The sequence below is a fragment of the Malaclemys terrapin genome, chromosome 2 (genome assembly GCF_027887155.1).
Source record: "Malaclemys terrapin pileata isolate rMalTer1 chromosome 2, rMalTer1.hap1, whole genome shotgun sequence".
In the NCBI taxonomy this organism is placed as follows: domain Eukaryota; kingdom Metazoa; phylum Chordata; order Testudines; family Emydidae; genus Malaclemys; species Malaclemys terrapin.
This window is the reverse complement of record NC_071506.1, coordinates 195,930,254-195,948,125: the sequence shown is the minus strand read 5'-3', so window position 1 is coordinate 195,948,125 and position 17,872 is coordinate 195,930,254. Positions and strand designations below refer to the sequence as shown.

Sequence of the window (17,872 nt, the reverse complement as noted above, 5' to 3'; positions counted from 1 at the left end):
TCGGGAGGAGATGGAGCTCTCTAAGTACTTCCTAGCCAGGTCTCCTGTAAAGATTAGTGCTATGGGAAACTAGCTGAAGCTTGGCTGACTGAGGAAACTAAGACTCAGGAAAACTAAGATGTATTTCCAGTTCTGCTACAGACTTCCTATGTGTCCTTGGGCAAGTCACTTTCTCTCTCTGTGCTTCAATTCCCCATATGTGAAATAGAGAAAACAATGATAATTATTATTGTTAATTGTTATTGGGATAGTGCATAGGAGCCCCAGCGATGGACCAGGCTTTTCCATTATGACAAGCATTGTACAAACAAGTAACAAAAAGAAACACCTTGCCTCAAAAAAGCTTATTATCTAAGTAAAAGACAAGGCGGACACCCCTTTGTCTTGTCTACTTAGCTATGATCCTGTAAACACTGTAAAATTTTGCACAGTGATAGTCATCCCATTGAAGTCAATGAAACGACTCGTAGTGTGTAAAGTTAAGCATGTGTCTAAGCCTTTGTAGGATCAGGAACTTAGATAGCAAAGCCTTCTGGGGAGGGACTATTTTCTGCTACATGTATGAACAGCACCTAACTTTGGTTGAGGATTCTAAAAGCTACTGTCATAAAAATAAAATATTAATAAGAGTTGTAGTTGTATTTTTCATACTGCCCCACTGCTGAGGGACAAGAGTAGTGTTAAGTAAAATGGTGAAAAAGAGACAAAGCAAGTTGCATAGATTGTCCATGGTTTGATTCATTTTTTTCCTGCGCACATTGCACTATTCACCCTATTGTTCTTTGGATTCCTTTATAGATCAATAACTCTTCTGGGGACAAGCTCAAAAACTTTTGACTTCTGAAGCTTCCTAACTTTGGAAGTCTCCAGATGGACATCTCAATGCTCAATGTGGGGAAATATAATGTTCCTGGTCTTCAAGAAGAAAAGTGCTCGATATAGCACGCATATTTCAACACTTAACTAGAAATGTGCCAGAAGCAGAACTGGATTGTGAGACAGAGGCTTATACTGTCTTTTATGTATTGCATAATTGTATCTGCCAATGAGCATTTGGAGTCACAGGAACAAAAGCTTGACCTAGATTCCTGGTTAAAACATAATTCATTTTCCAAAGTAATAAACATTTTCTAAATAAAGCCATGTCTTACAATGCACATTAGAAAATAATTATTTACCGAATATTTGGACTATAGTATGTGCATTTCTGCAGATTCCTAAAAAAAAATTTAATTTATAATTATTCAAATTAATTTAGTGAACCACATTTGTATGATTTGAGGCCGCATTCTGTTATATTCTTATTTCAACTCTAATCCACAGACATCACAGGAGTCCTTACAAAGATGTATTATTTTTTCTTTTCAAAAACATTCAAACCCAACAATACTACTGCAACATATATGATTACCTTTAAACAATTACTGATCCTTCCATTATCTTGCTAAGATTACATCACCCTGGCTGAGTTTCTCACAGGCTGTAAAATTCCACAGCCCTTTTTGATGGGCACTAGTATCCCAATTACTGGGTCAAGATACTAACATCAAGATATCTTTGAGAAACACTAGGCTTGGATATATAAACTGGCTCCATGCATGAGAAGCAAAACTCATTTTTTTAAAGTAAATAGAAATTAAATGGGTTTGTTTCCTCTTTTTCCTATCACAAGAGCCAACATTAGTTTTAATTTACTGATCCTTAATGGATCAGTGGATTAGGACCACCAAGCCCTGCCAAATTAGATTAGGGAAAACCATGTTATACTCAGTAAGTGAGACAGATATTAAGAACTGATTTTTAATGCACCGTGTCTACTAGCAATATTATTTTCAAGAAGTTTAAATACACCATGTGCATTAGAATTTTATCACTGCAAACCAACATTAGAAGAGACTGCCACTGACTTAAAACACCAAAAAAAGAGATTCTTATAAGTGGAAAATCAATCACTAAAACCACTAAATGTCACAGCTCAACATTCCAGGGAAGCAATGATAATTGTTAGTTATACACTGTACGAATGATATATGTCCACAGTCTAGGAAGTAGGTGCCAGTTTTTTAGGACTGTACATATATTGATTTTGCATTTATTTAATGTGGCCATTGTAAGACACTTTATTCTTCTGATAAACTATGATTGCTTATCAAAAGATTCTATAATTCAAGAGAAACATTCATAACGTGTGAAAATGAAAACTAGCAGCCCACAGAAATCATGCCACAAAATCCAATTTTGTGGATTTATAGCAGAAAGGCATTAAACTACTGTCTTGCAGGAGCAGCAGACTAGTCACTGAAGTATAACTGGCACAGCAGTAATGATTAAGGTGACATGTCCTCCTGCAACAGCTGTTAATCAGCTTAATACCAGTTACATTATTGACATTCTTGTAATTACTTTTCCTAAGGCACATTTGTGCAAAATATATTTGACTTTAATTATGCGTATTCATAGGTGAGCCCAATTCCTGAAATGGAAGATCAAATTACTTCTAACACGGGTATTTACTGCACAGATATCATGCGGACCCAAAGTTTAGTATACAAACACTGCTGGTGCCTCTTTAAATATGTAAGTGGTTTAGTTGTACCTTGCCATCTTCCGAGCATATGCCCATATGTTCTCCACTTTCATCCAGGCTGATCTGATTTATCTTCACTGGGCTCTATAAAAAGAACATGTAAACTTTTTTTAAAGTTTTTTGGTTTTTTTTTTTAAACATGTAAACTTTAAGAAAAAGTTGCATCAATGATCAAATACCTTTCTCCCTCCTCCCCCCCAATAAAATCTCTCTAGTGTTTTAGCTACATGAGTTCAAGAAACAAAAAAAAAGGTCTTTCTATACCAGCGCTAAAATACATCTTTGTTTCTAGCCTTGTGCCTAACCCAGAAACCTGACATTTTTCCTATTTACCTACTGCAGGGACTTGGAGATGTATGTAAAATGCCATACCTGTACAACTCATAGTTTTGAACCTGTATAACACACTCATTATGAGTCTCTCTTGGCATCGAGCACATTTTTAAGAACACGTTGAAGAATGTTACATCGTAAGACTTTTCAGTTGTTCTAGTTTGGTCCATGGTGATAACAGCAATTATTTTCTCCCTACAAATCTTTGTTCTAACTTTTTTCAGTTCTACCTTTCACATGATCTTCAAAAGAAGGTATTTAAGCAAAACACCACAAAACTACATAACCTAAACCTTGTCATTACCAAATAATTTCGGAAGAGGCCCTCACGATTAAATCATTTATGGTGATTTTATCTTCATGTTATTTGCGATAGAACAAAATGGTTGTCTGCAGCCCCTGAGATTACACAGCACCACTTTGTATGTAATTTAAGAGAAGCATCTGCCCTTCCCTTCAGGAGTACTCATTACATCATTTGAGTACAAATATTTAACACCATACATATGCTCCAGAGTATTTCAATCCAACAAGTAAAAGCACATCTGACTATACTCAAGTACACCTCTACCCTGATATAACGCGACCTGATATAACACAAATTCGGATATAATGCAGTAAAGCAGTAATCTGGGGGGGCGGGGCTGCGCACTCCAGCAGATCAAAGCAAATTCGATATCACGCGGTTTCACCTTTAACGCGGTAAGATTTTTTGGCTCCCGAGGACTGCGTTATATCGGGGTAGAGGTGTACGTAAAACTTGCTTGTGCACTATGCCAATCACAATCCCATGTACTGCCAAAATTACAAATAAAACAAATGTCTCATTTCTTCTCTTGTCACTTGAGGATCTTCACCATTCACCATTTTCAAGATCCCTTACACGTTTTAAAAGACTTTGCAAAATTGTCATGAAAATTTAAAATAGCCCAAACACAAAATACACTCACTGAAACACTTACTATAATGCTGAAATTGATGTAAAAATGAATTGTATATTGTACTCATGGAAAAAAAAAAAAACTACCTCTTAGCAGTGTGTACACTAGATAAGGGAACCATCTGCAATTGCACTACCAGGATAGCAGTAATGTAGTGTGTCTAATGCCAGTCATGCTATTTCAGATACAGTGTTGTTGTGTGTCCACACTTGCTGTTATAATTACACTGTCTTATATCACAGTTCCTGGCTCAGCAGTCTACAGGAGATATCTTAAGGACTTCTGGGAGCCTTTGGGAAGCTTAAAGGAATTATGAGGAAAAGGAATCAAACTCTGGGACATTCACTTCACTGCCCCATCCCCAATTCTCCATCATTACCTTGGAAAGCACCTGCACAGAGTATTTCTGGTTAGGTCAGCATTCCTATTGTAGGCTGCTCTAAGTAACCGCCTCAGATTCAATAACTTATCTATCCAGCTATGCATAGGTTGCTGCAAGCCCCTCTGCCTTCTCACTCCTGTGTGCATAGAAGACACGACCTTTGGTTTCATATATGTTCTACAAAATAATACAGGCAACTATCCTAATTGCTACATTAATCTCTAACATGGTCATTCAAGGAGAGTCATCTCCACTGTCAGCTCAGTATCCCAGAAATTTCATCACTATTCTGCATCTGCTGAGTATAGAGTTGAATCAGTATCTCTCTAGATTTATGTACTCTGTGAATGGTTTCATTAAGGGATATGCAATGATTCACAATGGGGATAAACACACCATTAATGTCAATGTTGTCAGGTGAGATCAGAGTCGCTTACTGCCTCAGTTTTCAAAAACTCTCGCATTATGCCCTTTGCCTGCCTACCTTATGTACATGTCCGCCAGCCATTTTGACCTGTGAAGGCCCACATACCCATCTTTGAGGAGCATCCATTTCTATTAATATACAACTGGGCTAGGGATGGGAGGGGATACAGAATGGACACATGGGTTCCATCAACAGCTCCAGCTAAATTCAAGAATCCCAGCTGTTTCAAAACCCTGAATGATCTCTGGCACACTGGCCACCTTGAACACATCCTCCTGCAGCACACAATATATTGCCATACAAACTTCCACCACATCACTCCCCATGGGCTTCCTAAACCCAAACTAGTGCTCAAATCAATGGGCAACTATTCCAGGGAGCCAACTACTACTGGGCAAACTGATACTCTTTTCCACAGGGAGCTGCGCTCTTACTCTGGTAGATAGCCCCAGCATTCCCGTGCCAACCTCAGCACACAAAAAAAGTCTCCTTTATCTTACATTATGCAGCCAATACCACTCATCGCAGGTCTCGATAACAACTTGGTCCTACCAGTGCTGTTGTGGTCCAGGCCCTAAGCAGTAGTCCAGCTGATGAAAGTTATCCTCAAACATCACACATAACTGATTGTCCCAGGTGTGGGGAGTGCAGAACCACTGCAGCAATCCTGTCAACTGCTGGCCTTGGTCTTTAGCATCTTCACCAGTAGTGTAGGAACATCCTCTCCTCTCTTAACTCAGCCATGAGACTGCTTTTCTAAACTTCTCTTGCTCAGCTAACAGCAAGAGGAGAGCAGTCATCTTTTCCTCTGTTTAAAGACAAGGCCTAAGAAATGCCACTTCAGGCCTCCTCCATGTTCTGTGCTACCCAGAAACATCTCTGGCTTTTTGGAAATAGGAATTGAAGATTCAGTCCAGTGTGTTATGAAAGGGGCACATTTTCTGTCCTGAACTGGACCTACTGTTGTTATTGGCACAGCTTTCTTACAAAGAACCTTCAATCCCCTTATTTCTTTGATGTTAGAATACCCACCTTGGCCATTGCCAGGCACCTAGTCATAGCCTAAATTGTAATGAATGAATTCAGCTGTCCCAGTATCCCCTCATCTTTCTACATGGCCAACTGTGCCCGCTTGTCAGTCTCATGACAGCTGCCACCACATGGCCTTCTCTTGGACATGCCACCAACAGATTCAAAGGCATCTGACTGTGAAAACAGCACGTGATTGAACATTACAGTGTGCACAGCACTATTTGTACAGGTATGAATCTTCTCTCTGCAGTGGAGTCCAGAAAACAGACCAGATATGTTACATAAGCAGTGACAAGGAAACTATTCTCTGCATAGCTGCAGCATCAGCAATTTCCACCCACATGAGCATGGCACTGGTAGAATATGGTACGGTGGAGTATCACACGATAATTAGCTTTGCTCAAAGCAAACTGGTAGCTAAAACACTTGTGACACATTTGGGTGGATGCAAGGCATGCTTAGAGGGCACCAAATAGATAGTTAGCAAGCCAAATATCTTTAACATAAGGGCCTGGTGTGAGTAGAAGTTTGCAAGGTTACTTTGCCAGCATTTGGACTCTTCTTTCACTTAGCAATGTTCTCCACATCTTCACATTTTTACACTGTGCTTTGGAGCCATTAGCATTTTAATATAAAAGTAAGGTTATAGTTAAATATGTTATTGTGTAAAACCAGCATCTTATTACTCAACATGCCTGCTCTGTGTGTGTGTGTGTGTGTGTGTGTGTGTGTGTGTGTGTGTGTTTATTCTCAGTTTGCTTTCATGACAAAAAAAGTTATTGTTGTTATTTGCACTACAGAGAGACTACAGCTACAGAAGATCAAAGTGGATATAATCAAAATCAGATATACTTGCTGCTTGTCAACCAAACTGGCAGCTAAGTTTCAACTGCAAAGACATTATAACCAGCGATGATGCACAAAGGAGAAAGAATGTGGACTGATTTTTTCGAAGCTCAAGTTAAATTTGTGGTGCCGGCCATTGGAAAATTCTCCTTACTTGTAATCTCAACAACTGTAACCTGGAGGTCAGTGAGCGGTGATAAACACGGAACCTCAAAATATTGTATTCTTTTTAAATAGTCATGTTTGACTATTAAATACACTTCTTAAAATAAAGAATTACCCACGAGTTTAAAAGAAATGATATCCTATACAAAACACAAGGAACTTGAGAGTCCAGAACCAAATAATAATCGAGACTGCAATTGCCAAAGCTATGTTCTACTTGTCAACCATCCAAAACTTACCTAGAGTTAACTAATACTTCTTCAATTCAGACTAGATAGCAAAAGGCTACATATGTTATCTAAACTGATGCACTTCTAAAAGTGACTCCAACTCATCTTTTTTTAAAATCAGAAGCCTTATAAACTGTATTAATGTACCAACCAACCAAGGCTCAGTTTGCATTTAGCCATATTCACATTCTGTCAACAGTTTGTAGAGAATGTTGGTTTTTCAGCAAACAAGAAATGCACAAAGAAGTCATACATTTCCCCCCTCTTAGTCCTAAGTTTCTTCATTACATTTTATAGTGGAGTAAAAAAAGTCACATATGTAAAAGACCAGGAAATAAAATAAAAACACTATATGCACATGTCTTTATTTACTCAGCCATCACCACACAGGTACAGCTGCATTCCTTTATTTGTTTAAGCTTGATATCAACTGGTGCATGCAACAGTTTTACTGGTCTGGCATTAATGACAGGTTTTTAAAGTAGAAAGGGAACAAACTTCCTATACAGAATCTGTCACTTTTACGCAACATAAAGGTTAAAGAGGAGGAGCTAGTCAATGGTAGGAAATAGACATTTATTCGCTAGCTCATTAAAATGTGAAAGAAAGATTAGACTACTCAGTGGAATCTGCGGTATTTTTTTTAAGTGGATGGATTTCAAAGGAGAAGAAAATTAAACTAGTAATCTATGAGCTGCTTCTTATTTTTATAAATCCAAACATTATAAGCAATGGAAGCAAGGTTCAAATCCAAAAATTTGTAATACCAATATTATTCAGTGAATAGTAATGGTGATGCTCGGGCCCTACACCGCAAACATACTGGGCACAATATTTTGAAGTATGACAGATAATAAGTGTTTGCAGAATCAGGTCCTTAGGTTGTAAACTCTTTGGTACAGGAACCATGAAACACCATGCGTACTTATGGTACTATATAAATGATGTTAAACCAAATATTTAAAAACATGGAACAAAAGCAGTGTGCTTTAACTCTGGCAGGAAGGAGGATCCACTCCAGTTATGAAGGACTTGACTGAAATGATTAATCTCAGAACAAAATCAGAATTTCATAAAGAAAGTGTGCTAGTTGCCGTGCAGGAAGGGGAAGTGTCTTCAGCTGAATTTCCATTAGCTGCAGTTTTCTTTCTGATGGAGACATGTTTGGAATGCTGGACAAGGTAAGTAAGTTTGACTGTTCAAAATCAATAATGCCAAGCTGACACTATGGAACAAAAAAATGTTACCTTAATGGGAAAAAAAAGTTTAGGGAAAGGAAAAAAAGATCAGTGGGCATCTTCTATATAATACAGGCTTTTGCAAAACCCTAAATTTGAAGGAAAGGAAGTCAAGTAACTGCCAACAAATGCTCCTCATGTGATAATCAATTACCTAATGTAAAATGCCTGAAATAAACACACTTAGTATGGATTATGTCAGCTCTTCAATTAGGAATAAATTCACGGCCATTCAGAAAGCCTCTTTTAATTGTGTTCTTTGTGGCAACTCCTTCTCCCTTGACACTCATCATCATCCCACCTTATACTATCAATCCCCCAATGGTGAACCTGAGAAATCAATCTGCTAATGTATAATTTGTAAAGCTCCTCTGACTAACAAATGGATAATTGATTCTTTCACAAATGCTGCATCCCCATGGATATGAAGTGGAATGAATAAAAAAACATAAGACTGGCTTTCACTTGAATTCTGTGAGACATGCAATATTTACAAGCGAGAATCTAAACGTTTTAATAGTTGTCTGTGACTTCATGCATTTTAGCCACGGGTAGTGAGCAAGCAATACACACATTATGGGTGTGAAAAGCAATCTAGTGTTCGATCATACTTATGGTAAAGTAAAATGAGCTTTAAGAGGCTCCCATTGATAACACACCAGATAAGCAGCATTTCCTTTCAGTCTTTAAAAAGACTTTTCTTAAGCCATTCATAGCTTAACAAAAACACAACCTAACCCAAGGTTCAGTACCATATAAACACTTCCAAAAGAAAAGTATTCATAGTTCTTTCTGCAATGCAAGATGATTATCATTTCTGGGTCCAAGCATCAACTACAATGCTAGCACAAGACCATTAAACAGGCAAGAAAAAAAAACCCAAAACTGTCAGTTCCTGTATCCAAAGCCAGCCCTCAACTAGTTGCTGAGATTTAATCTTCAAAAACAAAATCAATTTGTCTCCTGCTGGTGCCTTTTGATTATTATAATAGTTTATATCTGTGCCCATACCATGGCATTAGGAGGCATATATAATACCAAATATGCAAACATTTCCTGCAATTTACAGAAATCCTAATTCGAAACCTGGTAACCGCCAGCCCACTTTCACACTATAAACTCTTTGGGATAGCAACCATTATTGATTATGTGTTGTAACAGTTTCCAAACTTGGTTGAGGCCTGTAGGCACTAGCGCAATGTAAATGATTAATGAGGAACCCCTCCCCCCGCCCCAAAATGCCTCTGTAGTTATGATGCCATCAAGCAAAGGCCTGTCCAGAAATACAAACCTTGTGCACTGTGCAGGATGAAAAAGCTAGCTCTGGCAGGGCATTTCATGGTACTGCCTTGGTTTCCCCATTCACAAAGGAGACTGATATGCACTTCAACTAGTGCATTGTAAAGATTAGTTAGTTCATGCCTGTAAGCAGCTTAAACATAAATATGGCTGCGTAAATTCTCTCTACTGGCACATTTTGACAAAATTACGTAACCTCAATGGGGAGTGACGGAAGGAATTCCATTAAGTCTACCTTATAGAAAGTTCGCTCCTTTTGGGTGCTTTCCAGGTTGTGAAGTGATGGTGGAGGAGAAAAGGGAGGAAATCTGGACGACTCTCTCACCATTCCAAGAAATAGACCAACCACCCCGTGTATTAAAGTGAGAAACAATGCTTTTCCCCACCAGATCAGTATTTAATCCCAGAGTCTGGAATGTTGTCAACTATTTTTAAGTAAGTTGAGCTGAACCCAAAGATGTACTCCTACCACCCAAATGTCTTGTACTGAAAAACTTGTGTTAGAAGAAGAAGAAAAATCCGAAGCCATGCATTTTATATACCCACACTGAAGTCTTGATGCACTGGGCTATCTAGAGCAAATCTTACATAGCTAGAGTGTCATTGACTTCTGTGACTCTGCACAGGAACAAGCAACCACACTGGTGAATCCTGATGCCACGTCAGGGCTTGAGTATAATTTACAGCAAAGGGAGAACCTTGCATTCAATCAATAAATCAATCGATTGATAGAATCTGAGAAACTTCATGCTGTGGCATGAACTTTGAAATATGAGGATTACAAATATAAGCAGTTCTTCACTGGTAGAAAGTAGTATGTTGAATTTTTCAGATTCAAATTTTAATCTGAAATAAATTTATTAAACCCATATCCAATAATTATTCTAATGAAAAAATTTCATTAATAATTGGTATTAAGGTATTGTAAAAAAGTGAGAATATTTGCTCAAGTGCGTTTCTTGTAAAGTTCTTGCATCTTCATTCTCCTAATAAAAACTCAAATTGTATTGTGAGAAGGAAAAAAGAATAGCAATGTTTGGGGCTCTGAGTAACTCAATATAAGCCATTATTTCTTCTGCAGGGAGGGGAATTATCTGCAGACAGAGGGAGAAAAAGATCATGAACGTTTGTCTAAATCTAAGAGAGAGGATGAATAGGAAAACGTTTGTCTAAATCTCAGTATGGGTTAGGGGAGAGTGAGACAGACAGAAAAACCTATAGTGATTTCAATATTTTCCATTTCAGTTAATTCCTTAAATTTTGTTTGTCAACGACGGGCACAAAAAACTATGCAAAGAAAAATTAACAAGGGGTCCCTCTAAATCTGGAGCAGATTTAGATAATCAGTATGTCTGCCTAGGAATGACAAACAGGGGCGGCTCTATGTTTTGTGCCGCCCTAAGCATGGCAGTCAGGCGGCCTTTGGCAGCATGCCTGCAGGTGGTCCGCGGTTTCGGCGCTGTTTCTGCAGGTGATCTGCCAGTCCCGCGGTTTCGGCGTACCCGCCGAATTGCCGCCGAAACCGCAGGACCGGCGGACCTCCCGTAGGCATGCCGCCGAAGGCCGCCTGACTGCCGCCCTCACAGCAACCGACAGACCACCCCCGCAGCTTGCCGCCCCAGGCACGCGCTTGCTGCGCTGGTGCCTGGAGTCGCCCCTGATGACAAAACAAGGCACTACTATCAGAAATAAATCTACTTAGAGAGCCAGATGCTTGATTTCTAGCAGAGTTTGGCTTCCGTCTTATTTCTGACAGATCCAAAATGAAGTCCTTCATCTATTATAACACCGATGGCCTTAGGCCCATGTGACCTATACAATTGCATAGAGCCACATCTTTCCAGAAGCCCTGCGTCAAATAAAGACATCCAACCTATAAGCCCTGATTTCCCATCCATGGTCTAACTTTGGTGCCACCAGGTTGATTCATAGATTAAATCCACTAAGTCTAACTCTACTTCTTGGCTATCCTATTTATTATACAGAGATGTCACTAGAGGAAGCAAGGCCTCACAAACAGAGGTGTGGTGAGGGGATGAGGGGCTTTGGTAACATCTGAATGGAAGTTACTGGCTATCAAGGATATGAGCAGGTAAAATGACCCAATATAGAGCAGGTGGTTATAAATCCAAAAAAGTTAGGAACAGTCCTGAATCTGCTTTCTTCTAATTATTTTCATTAGAATAACGGTATCCCATTATGGTCAGCTTTAGTAAGTATTCATCTCAGAATGTTAATTTCCTGATCTGCTCTTGAATTAAGAGCTGCACTTTGAGAACTAGCCAAAGCTCAGCTCTAATACCTCTGAGGATGACTGAAGTTACTTGGAGAAATGGGCTAATGATTACATTTGCAATTCTTACCTCATTAAAGTATTCCATAGAACTGTATAGCATTTTACCACGGGGGTGGAAAGTGTGAGAAGTCCTACGAATCACAGTTTATCCGTAATTTGAGAAGTAACTGATGGTAGAGATCTATGAGGTCAAAGAGCACATCACAGTGCAGAATTTTTCTCCAGCTATTATTTTTCGGGTGCTCTGACTAGTCTAGTTTTAAAATGTCACCAAGTAATGGGGCTTCTACTCCTTTCCTTAGTAGACTGTTCAATCTCTTGCCAATTTTGCTACTCTGAAGGTTTTCCAGTGTATCTACTCTTTCCCTTTGGCCAAACAAAGGAAAGTAGAAAGAACTCCTTTACAGAGCTTGCCGTCCCTGCTTATGGACCATTTCAGCAACACAAGACACTCATCTCTCCCTAAACACACCTCAGGAACTGCATCACTTGTACCTAAATCCCAGCTCACAGCATATAAGAAAAAATAGATTTTTTTTTTATTATGGTTTCTGTTATTCTCCATCATTGGAAAGTTTTAAGAGCAGGTTAGACAAACACCGGTCAGGAATGGTCTAGATAATTAGTCCTGCCACAAGTGCAGGGGACTGGCGTAGATGACCTCTTGAGGTCCCTTCCAGTTCTATGATTCTATGAAAAAGCAGTTAAAAACAGAAGAGCTAAATAGAAAATCCTCCCCTTTCCCAATTTCTAAAAAAACATTAGAAACTGGAGGTCTGGGAAAATGAGTTTGAAATATTTCTAAGTTTTAAATGTCTGAACCACTGGAAGAATCAACAACTGGCTTCGTACTAGTTCCCTGATACTGTATATCGTTTTCACTAGCTAGTTGATAGTGATGGAGGTACAAGAGAGAAAGATACCTTTTCCTGATCAGACTGTAAAAATGTGCCAAAACAACAAGAGGATGTGTTATTTTTAGAAGTCCACATTTGAGGAAGGAGAATAGCTATGTTGCCTCCCACAAAATGCAGAATGACAACAAAAATACATTTTTGTCAGACATGCATCTCTGAAAAACAGGATAAAACACAAAAAAATTAAAATAGAAGCTTCAGCACCCACCTTTTAAAGAAAAAATCAAAATGAAGTCACTGGAAAGCAAAGAATATTTCGCACCATTAGAGCTATCCATAGAGAATTATGGCCGGAGCCTGAAAAGTGCTGAGCACCTCCTGTAAAGTGCTGAGTGCCCTCAAATCTAACCAACTTCAGCGGGACTTGAGGATGTTCCACACCTCACAGGATGGGAGACAGATTAAAAATGAATATGGTTTCAGTTTAGCTAGCTCAGATTTTCCAAGAGTTAGTGACATCTGAACTGGAGGTGAGAGAGGGTGCAGTGTTGCACCGACATTGCCAACTACTCAGAGGGCTTCAAGACCTTGACCAACAGGAAGTTTTGAGACCCAGCAAAGAAAAAGAAGCAAATCTCTAATGTAACCTTAAAATATAGGAGGATAGATTTAAGGAGGACTATCTGTGTAAGTCATTTTCTAAAGGTGAACTGTAAATTAGGATCCTGCTCCAACGGTCACAGAAGTCAATGAGAGTCATAAGTACTGGATCAGGCAGAAGCAGATCTACTATACAGAAATGAGGTCTCTCTCTTACCTGAAAGGAAAATAAATAGAAATCCTCCTGATGTATTTCAAAATAAAAAATATCCAAGTATTGGGGCAATACAACCTGAAGCTCAGGTCACTGGCTACAAATAAAATGCAATTTCCCATGTATATTTTCAGTTATTGGCAGTTAGATATTTGCACAAATGAGCACTAAAAGGACACATGTGAAAACAAATTTCAAGCTTCCTGCTTGTTGAGTCCATAGGAATTCTACATTGTTTGGTTGCCAGAGGGCCAATTCTGGAGTTTCCTTTGGTTTGAAGTCATATCTGAAAAACAGACCATGTCTGGCAGAGAGATCCTAAGTGATGATCAACCCACATTTCTCATTCTCAGAAGGATCCTAAGCTGCATATGCAAACCAAAAAGGTGGTGAAGATGAGAGAGCACTCACATGAAAAGAGACTCTGAATCATAAAGCGCACTGTAGCCTACTGTATGTGGCATACCACATGCAGTATCTTAACTGTGACAGAGAAAACTAAATGTAAAGCTGAATTGATCCCAAAAATTTCTCCAATGCATTTACATTTACATACATATGCATCTATTTCAATATCAGGCATAGTAGGGAAAAGATCTCCACTATACTTTATTTAGCAATGACAAACCACAAAAACTCATTCTCCATTTGTTTCCCCCTTCCCCACCCCACATATGTATCATCTATTTTTCTATGTTCAAAACTCCAGTGTCATACAATGCCTGCTTACTTTTAGTAATCCATACCAGCTGGTCTGTAGTTTCGAGACAAAGGATTGCATTTCTGAGTAGTGAAATGCGAAGATAACGGAGTTCCAAAACTTTTCTCTCCTCTTTATTTCCCTGTGGAGCACAGGGGTGGGAGGGACTAGCCTCCTCCTGCGTGCCACAGTCAAGGACTAACTTGAAAGTAACTATTGTTGCTATACAAGTCATGTGCAGGGCATTAACATCTAAGAACAATCTGAATTGTTTGAGTTTAGCATTCTATTGGGGCTACAATAAAAAACAACTATATACCCGGTCATGTCTTTTTAAATAAATAAGTCACCTTCCAGAAGGGAAACTGTATTAGATCAACAATACCTTACCCCCTATGGGAATAAAATTTTAGTTTTTCCTTCATGTTTTGTTCATTGTGTTATGTCCCTGTTATGTCATTATTTTTATTATTAAAAGAACAGCCTTTTTTTTTTTAATGGAAACAAAGGGCTTCAGCCCCATCATTAATGTCACCTTAGATAACAAGCATTGTCCTCCAGGAAGGATTCAGTTGATTTTTTACTTTCTAACTAGAAAAACAGTTCCTAATGCAAATAATATTTTATTAATGCCAGAATTCTGAATAATTCTGACTAGGCACATAGGATCCTGCCTTATCTAGGCAGGAAAATGGCTGTCTCCGATATAAGATGCAGTTTAACAAGAAGAAAACAGTTCTGGAAATCAGCAATATACTAGCTTCTTAAGAACCAATCCTGTCCAAATCCTCCCTATGCTTTTAAAGGTTGTTAGGATTTAGAAAACGCGCATCTATGTAATAAGTATTCTCTTTGCTAAAAGACAGCACTGTGTGAGTCCTAACACTGCTGAACTCCTACTACAGCAAACACTGTAGCTGGACCATTCCACTGGCCCAGGGGTCCAGCAGCACACAGAAGGAGCTCAGGCAGGGGAGGTGCATGGGGGTTCAAACAGGAGTGGGGAGAGGAGATGGTCACTCATTAAACAAATGCATTTTGCCAGTCAATTCTTAAATTCCTAAAAGGAGTTATGGTGGGAAATGGTGTTCTCTCAGATATTAACATATGATAGATGTACAGCAACCTATTAGCAGCTTATATTTTTAGGAACTAAGCTTATTTGGAAAGCATAAGGAGACGGGAATGAAAAGATACATTCATAGTTATTTTTTACCTCAAAAATAACAGTTTGTTATTTGTAGTATTTACTTTAAATAAAGGGGATTTTAAAAAGCTAGACTAGTATCCTTGGGAAATACTTTTCCCTCTAAAATCAAAACGGAAAGAAAAGGCAAAATAAAGTATAAATATTCTTTGAGTAAGTTTCTTCAAAAAATTATAACATTTATAATTTCAAACTTAATTTTCTCCTATCATTGAAAAAAATGTTGTATTTGGCAAAAAGCTGCCTATAATTTTAATAACTAAAAGTTAAGTAAAGTGTTTTTAAAGTGTCACAGGATGCAGCATAAATCCAGGGAACATATGGAGTGAACCTGGATGGTGATAAAAGAAAAGAGTACTAACAAATAGGTCTGATGGCTATTGTGCTTTGTGTACAACCTGACACTGTTATTTTTGTTCTAAGGAAATGAAAGATCAAGAGGCTGAAAAGGAAATATGTAAATTTACTTAGTAGAACAGTAGTAAAGTCTTCTATTGGATTTAACATTTTTTGAGTTACTATGTGCTTAACAAACCTATATTAAAGATAGTATCTATAATCTACTTACAATTTAGCACTCTTTCATAATAAGAGAATTAACAGTATTTCTGGGGTAATCCTTAAAATGAAACTGGATTTAATACATTTTCCACCACCACCACCCAGAGCTCCCTCTATACTACCAAGCAGAAGACCAAAGTCATCAAGAGCTGAGTGGGAGCTGCCAGCTCATTAAGAAGAGGCATTAGCAAGTTCCCCTGACAGTCCTATTCAACCACGTTGAGCTGTATGGTAGGTAGATCTAATACAGAGCCTTTGGATCAAGAAATGGCAAAGAGAGTTCAACTGCTATACAACCAATACAAGAAACTGACCCAGTAGAAAAGTCAGGACTCAGTAAAATTGGAGCTCCAGGAAGGTGACACTGTGTCAGGAGAAGGACGGGGTGATGTGCGTTTGAGCAGTAACCAAATAGTTGTAGAAAGGCGATTTAATCTTAGGAGAAGGTGTGCAGTCTGTATAGACAGACATTGTGAGAAGGGTGTTAAAACTATAAAAGGAGGAAAATATGGTAGAATGGAATCAATGGGTGAACAGACAGACTTCACAATCTGACTTGGATTAATTTAACCTGTAAAACATATGCTACTACTTATGATTGTTGAGATTTTTGCTAACACCACAAAAAAGTTGACACATGATGGCCAATAGTATTTAAGAGATGAATGTAGGGACACTACTAGACGTTTTAATAGCTGGCAAAAAAACCCAGATGACACTATTTGACATCTTTATATACTAAACAGTAAAATTATTGCAAGCTATGTATTTGAACAAAAGATGCACTTTACTTTTTGTTGTTTTACTTAAATTTATGAACTACTAGAAACTAAGCATATAACAGCAATAATAATAAAAAGAACACAGAGTTTACTGTGTCAGTCAAGTTACGTTAAAAAAACCTAAAGAATCCTGCTGATTGTAATTTGGCTTCCTTATAAGGCTCTTTGTTTTAATCCATACTAGTATAGGAATACTGCACTTTGACTTCAAATTACAAATGCCATAAAACTGTGGTTCCGACACTTTCTTACATTGTGGACCACACTTTAAGTCGGAGATACTCTCAAGGAACAGTTCTTCTACCAATTCTAATTTAAAACCTTGTCTGCAGCAACTATAGCACATACCCTCCCCTGATTTGGCTCTTATTAATTAATTGATAAATAAATAAAGGATGATGATGAGATTGGGGGGGGGGGAACCCTCTCTGATGCCAAGGTTCCAACTTCTTTTGTATTGGGGCAGTTTATCTCCTTTACTTGGACATAAGATTTTTACATCCATAAGAAATACTTCCCGTAGCCTGCAACCACCCCCATGTCAGTCTAATCTTTTTGCTTCTCCTACTTCCAACATTTATTCCAAAAGTACGTGTGAATTACATGAAGATGATATGCAGAATACCCATAAGGGCTTTTTTGTTTTTACCTTCATTGGTCAAAAGAACCTCTTTAAACTCTAGAACAGTCCAATGGCTGTCAGTTGTTCTGCCTCATCCAGCCAAGATCCCCCTCCTATCTAGTAATATGAAAAAGGGCAGGGTGGTCATGACTTCTGCCCTAGAAGGGTTCTGCAGTGGGCCAAACTATCAGGAAGAATTGCTTGAAAACTGAGAAGTTTCAACAGCTCCTCAGACCACTTGAAAATATTCCAGTTCACCAGCAATAAAATGTCCAAATTTGGGCCAGGGACCATCTTTTTGTTCTGTATTTGTACAGCCCCTAGCCCAATGGGGTCCTGGGTCATAACTAATACCAATCATACCAATAAGAACAAAATATGATATTTCCCTATCTCTTTATAGCACTGGGAAAAACCTAGACTCATAAAAAGGTATATAAGTCACTCCTAGGTTTTTAGCAAACTTGAATGATCTGAAGTCACTACAGAAGTGTTTTAAATAGATGTTCTATACTATTCAGGTGCCCTAGTTATCATATAATTAATAGTCTTA

General features: G+C 38.4%; 1 protein-coding gene across 1 annotated transcript in view; it reads right to left on the bottom strand.

Moving 5' to 3' along the window:
* VPS41 (VPS41 subunit of HOPS complex) overlaps nt 1-17,872 on the bottom strand; it is a 141,967-nt gene that overhangs the window by 90,777 nt on the left and 33,318 nt on the right. Inside the window, exon 5 of the mRNA XM_054019212.1 lies at nt 2,597-2,671. Coding sequence (XP_053875187.1) covers nt 2,597-2,671 — 75 coding nt within the window. The remainder of the gene's footprint in view (nt 1-2,596; nt 2,672-17,872) is intronic.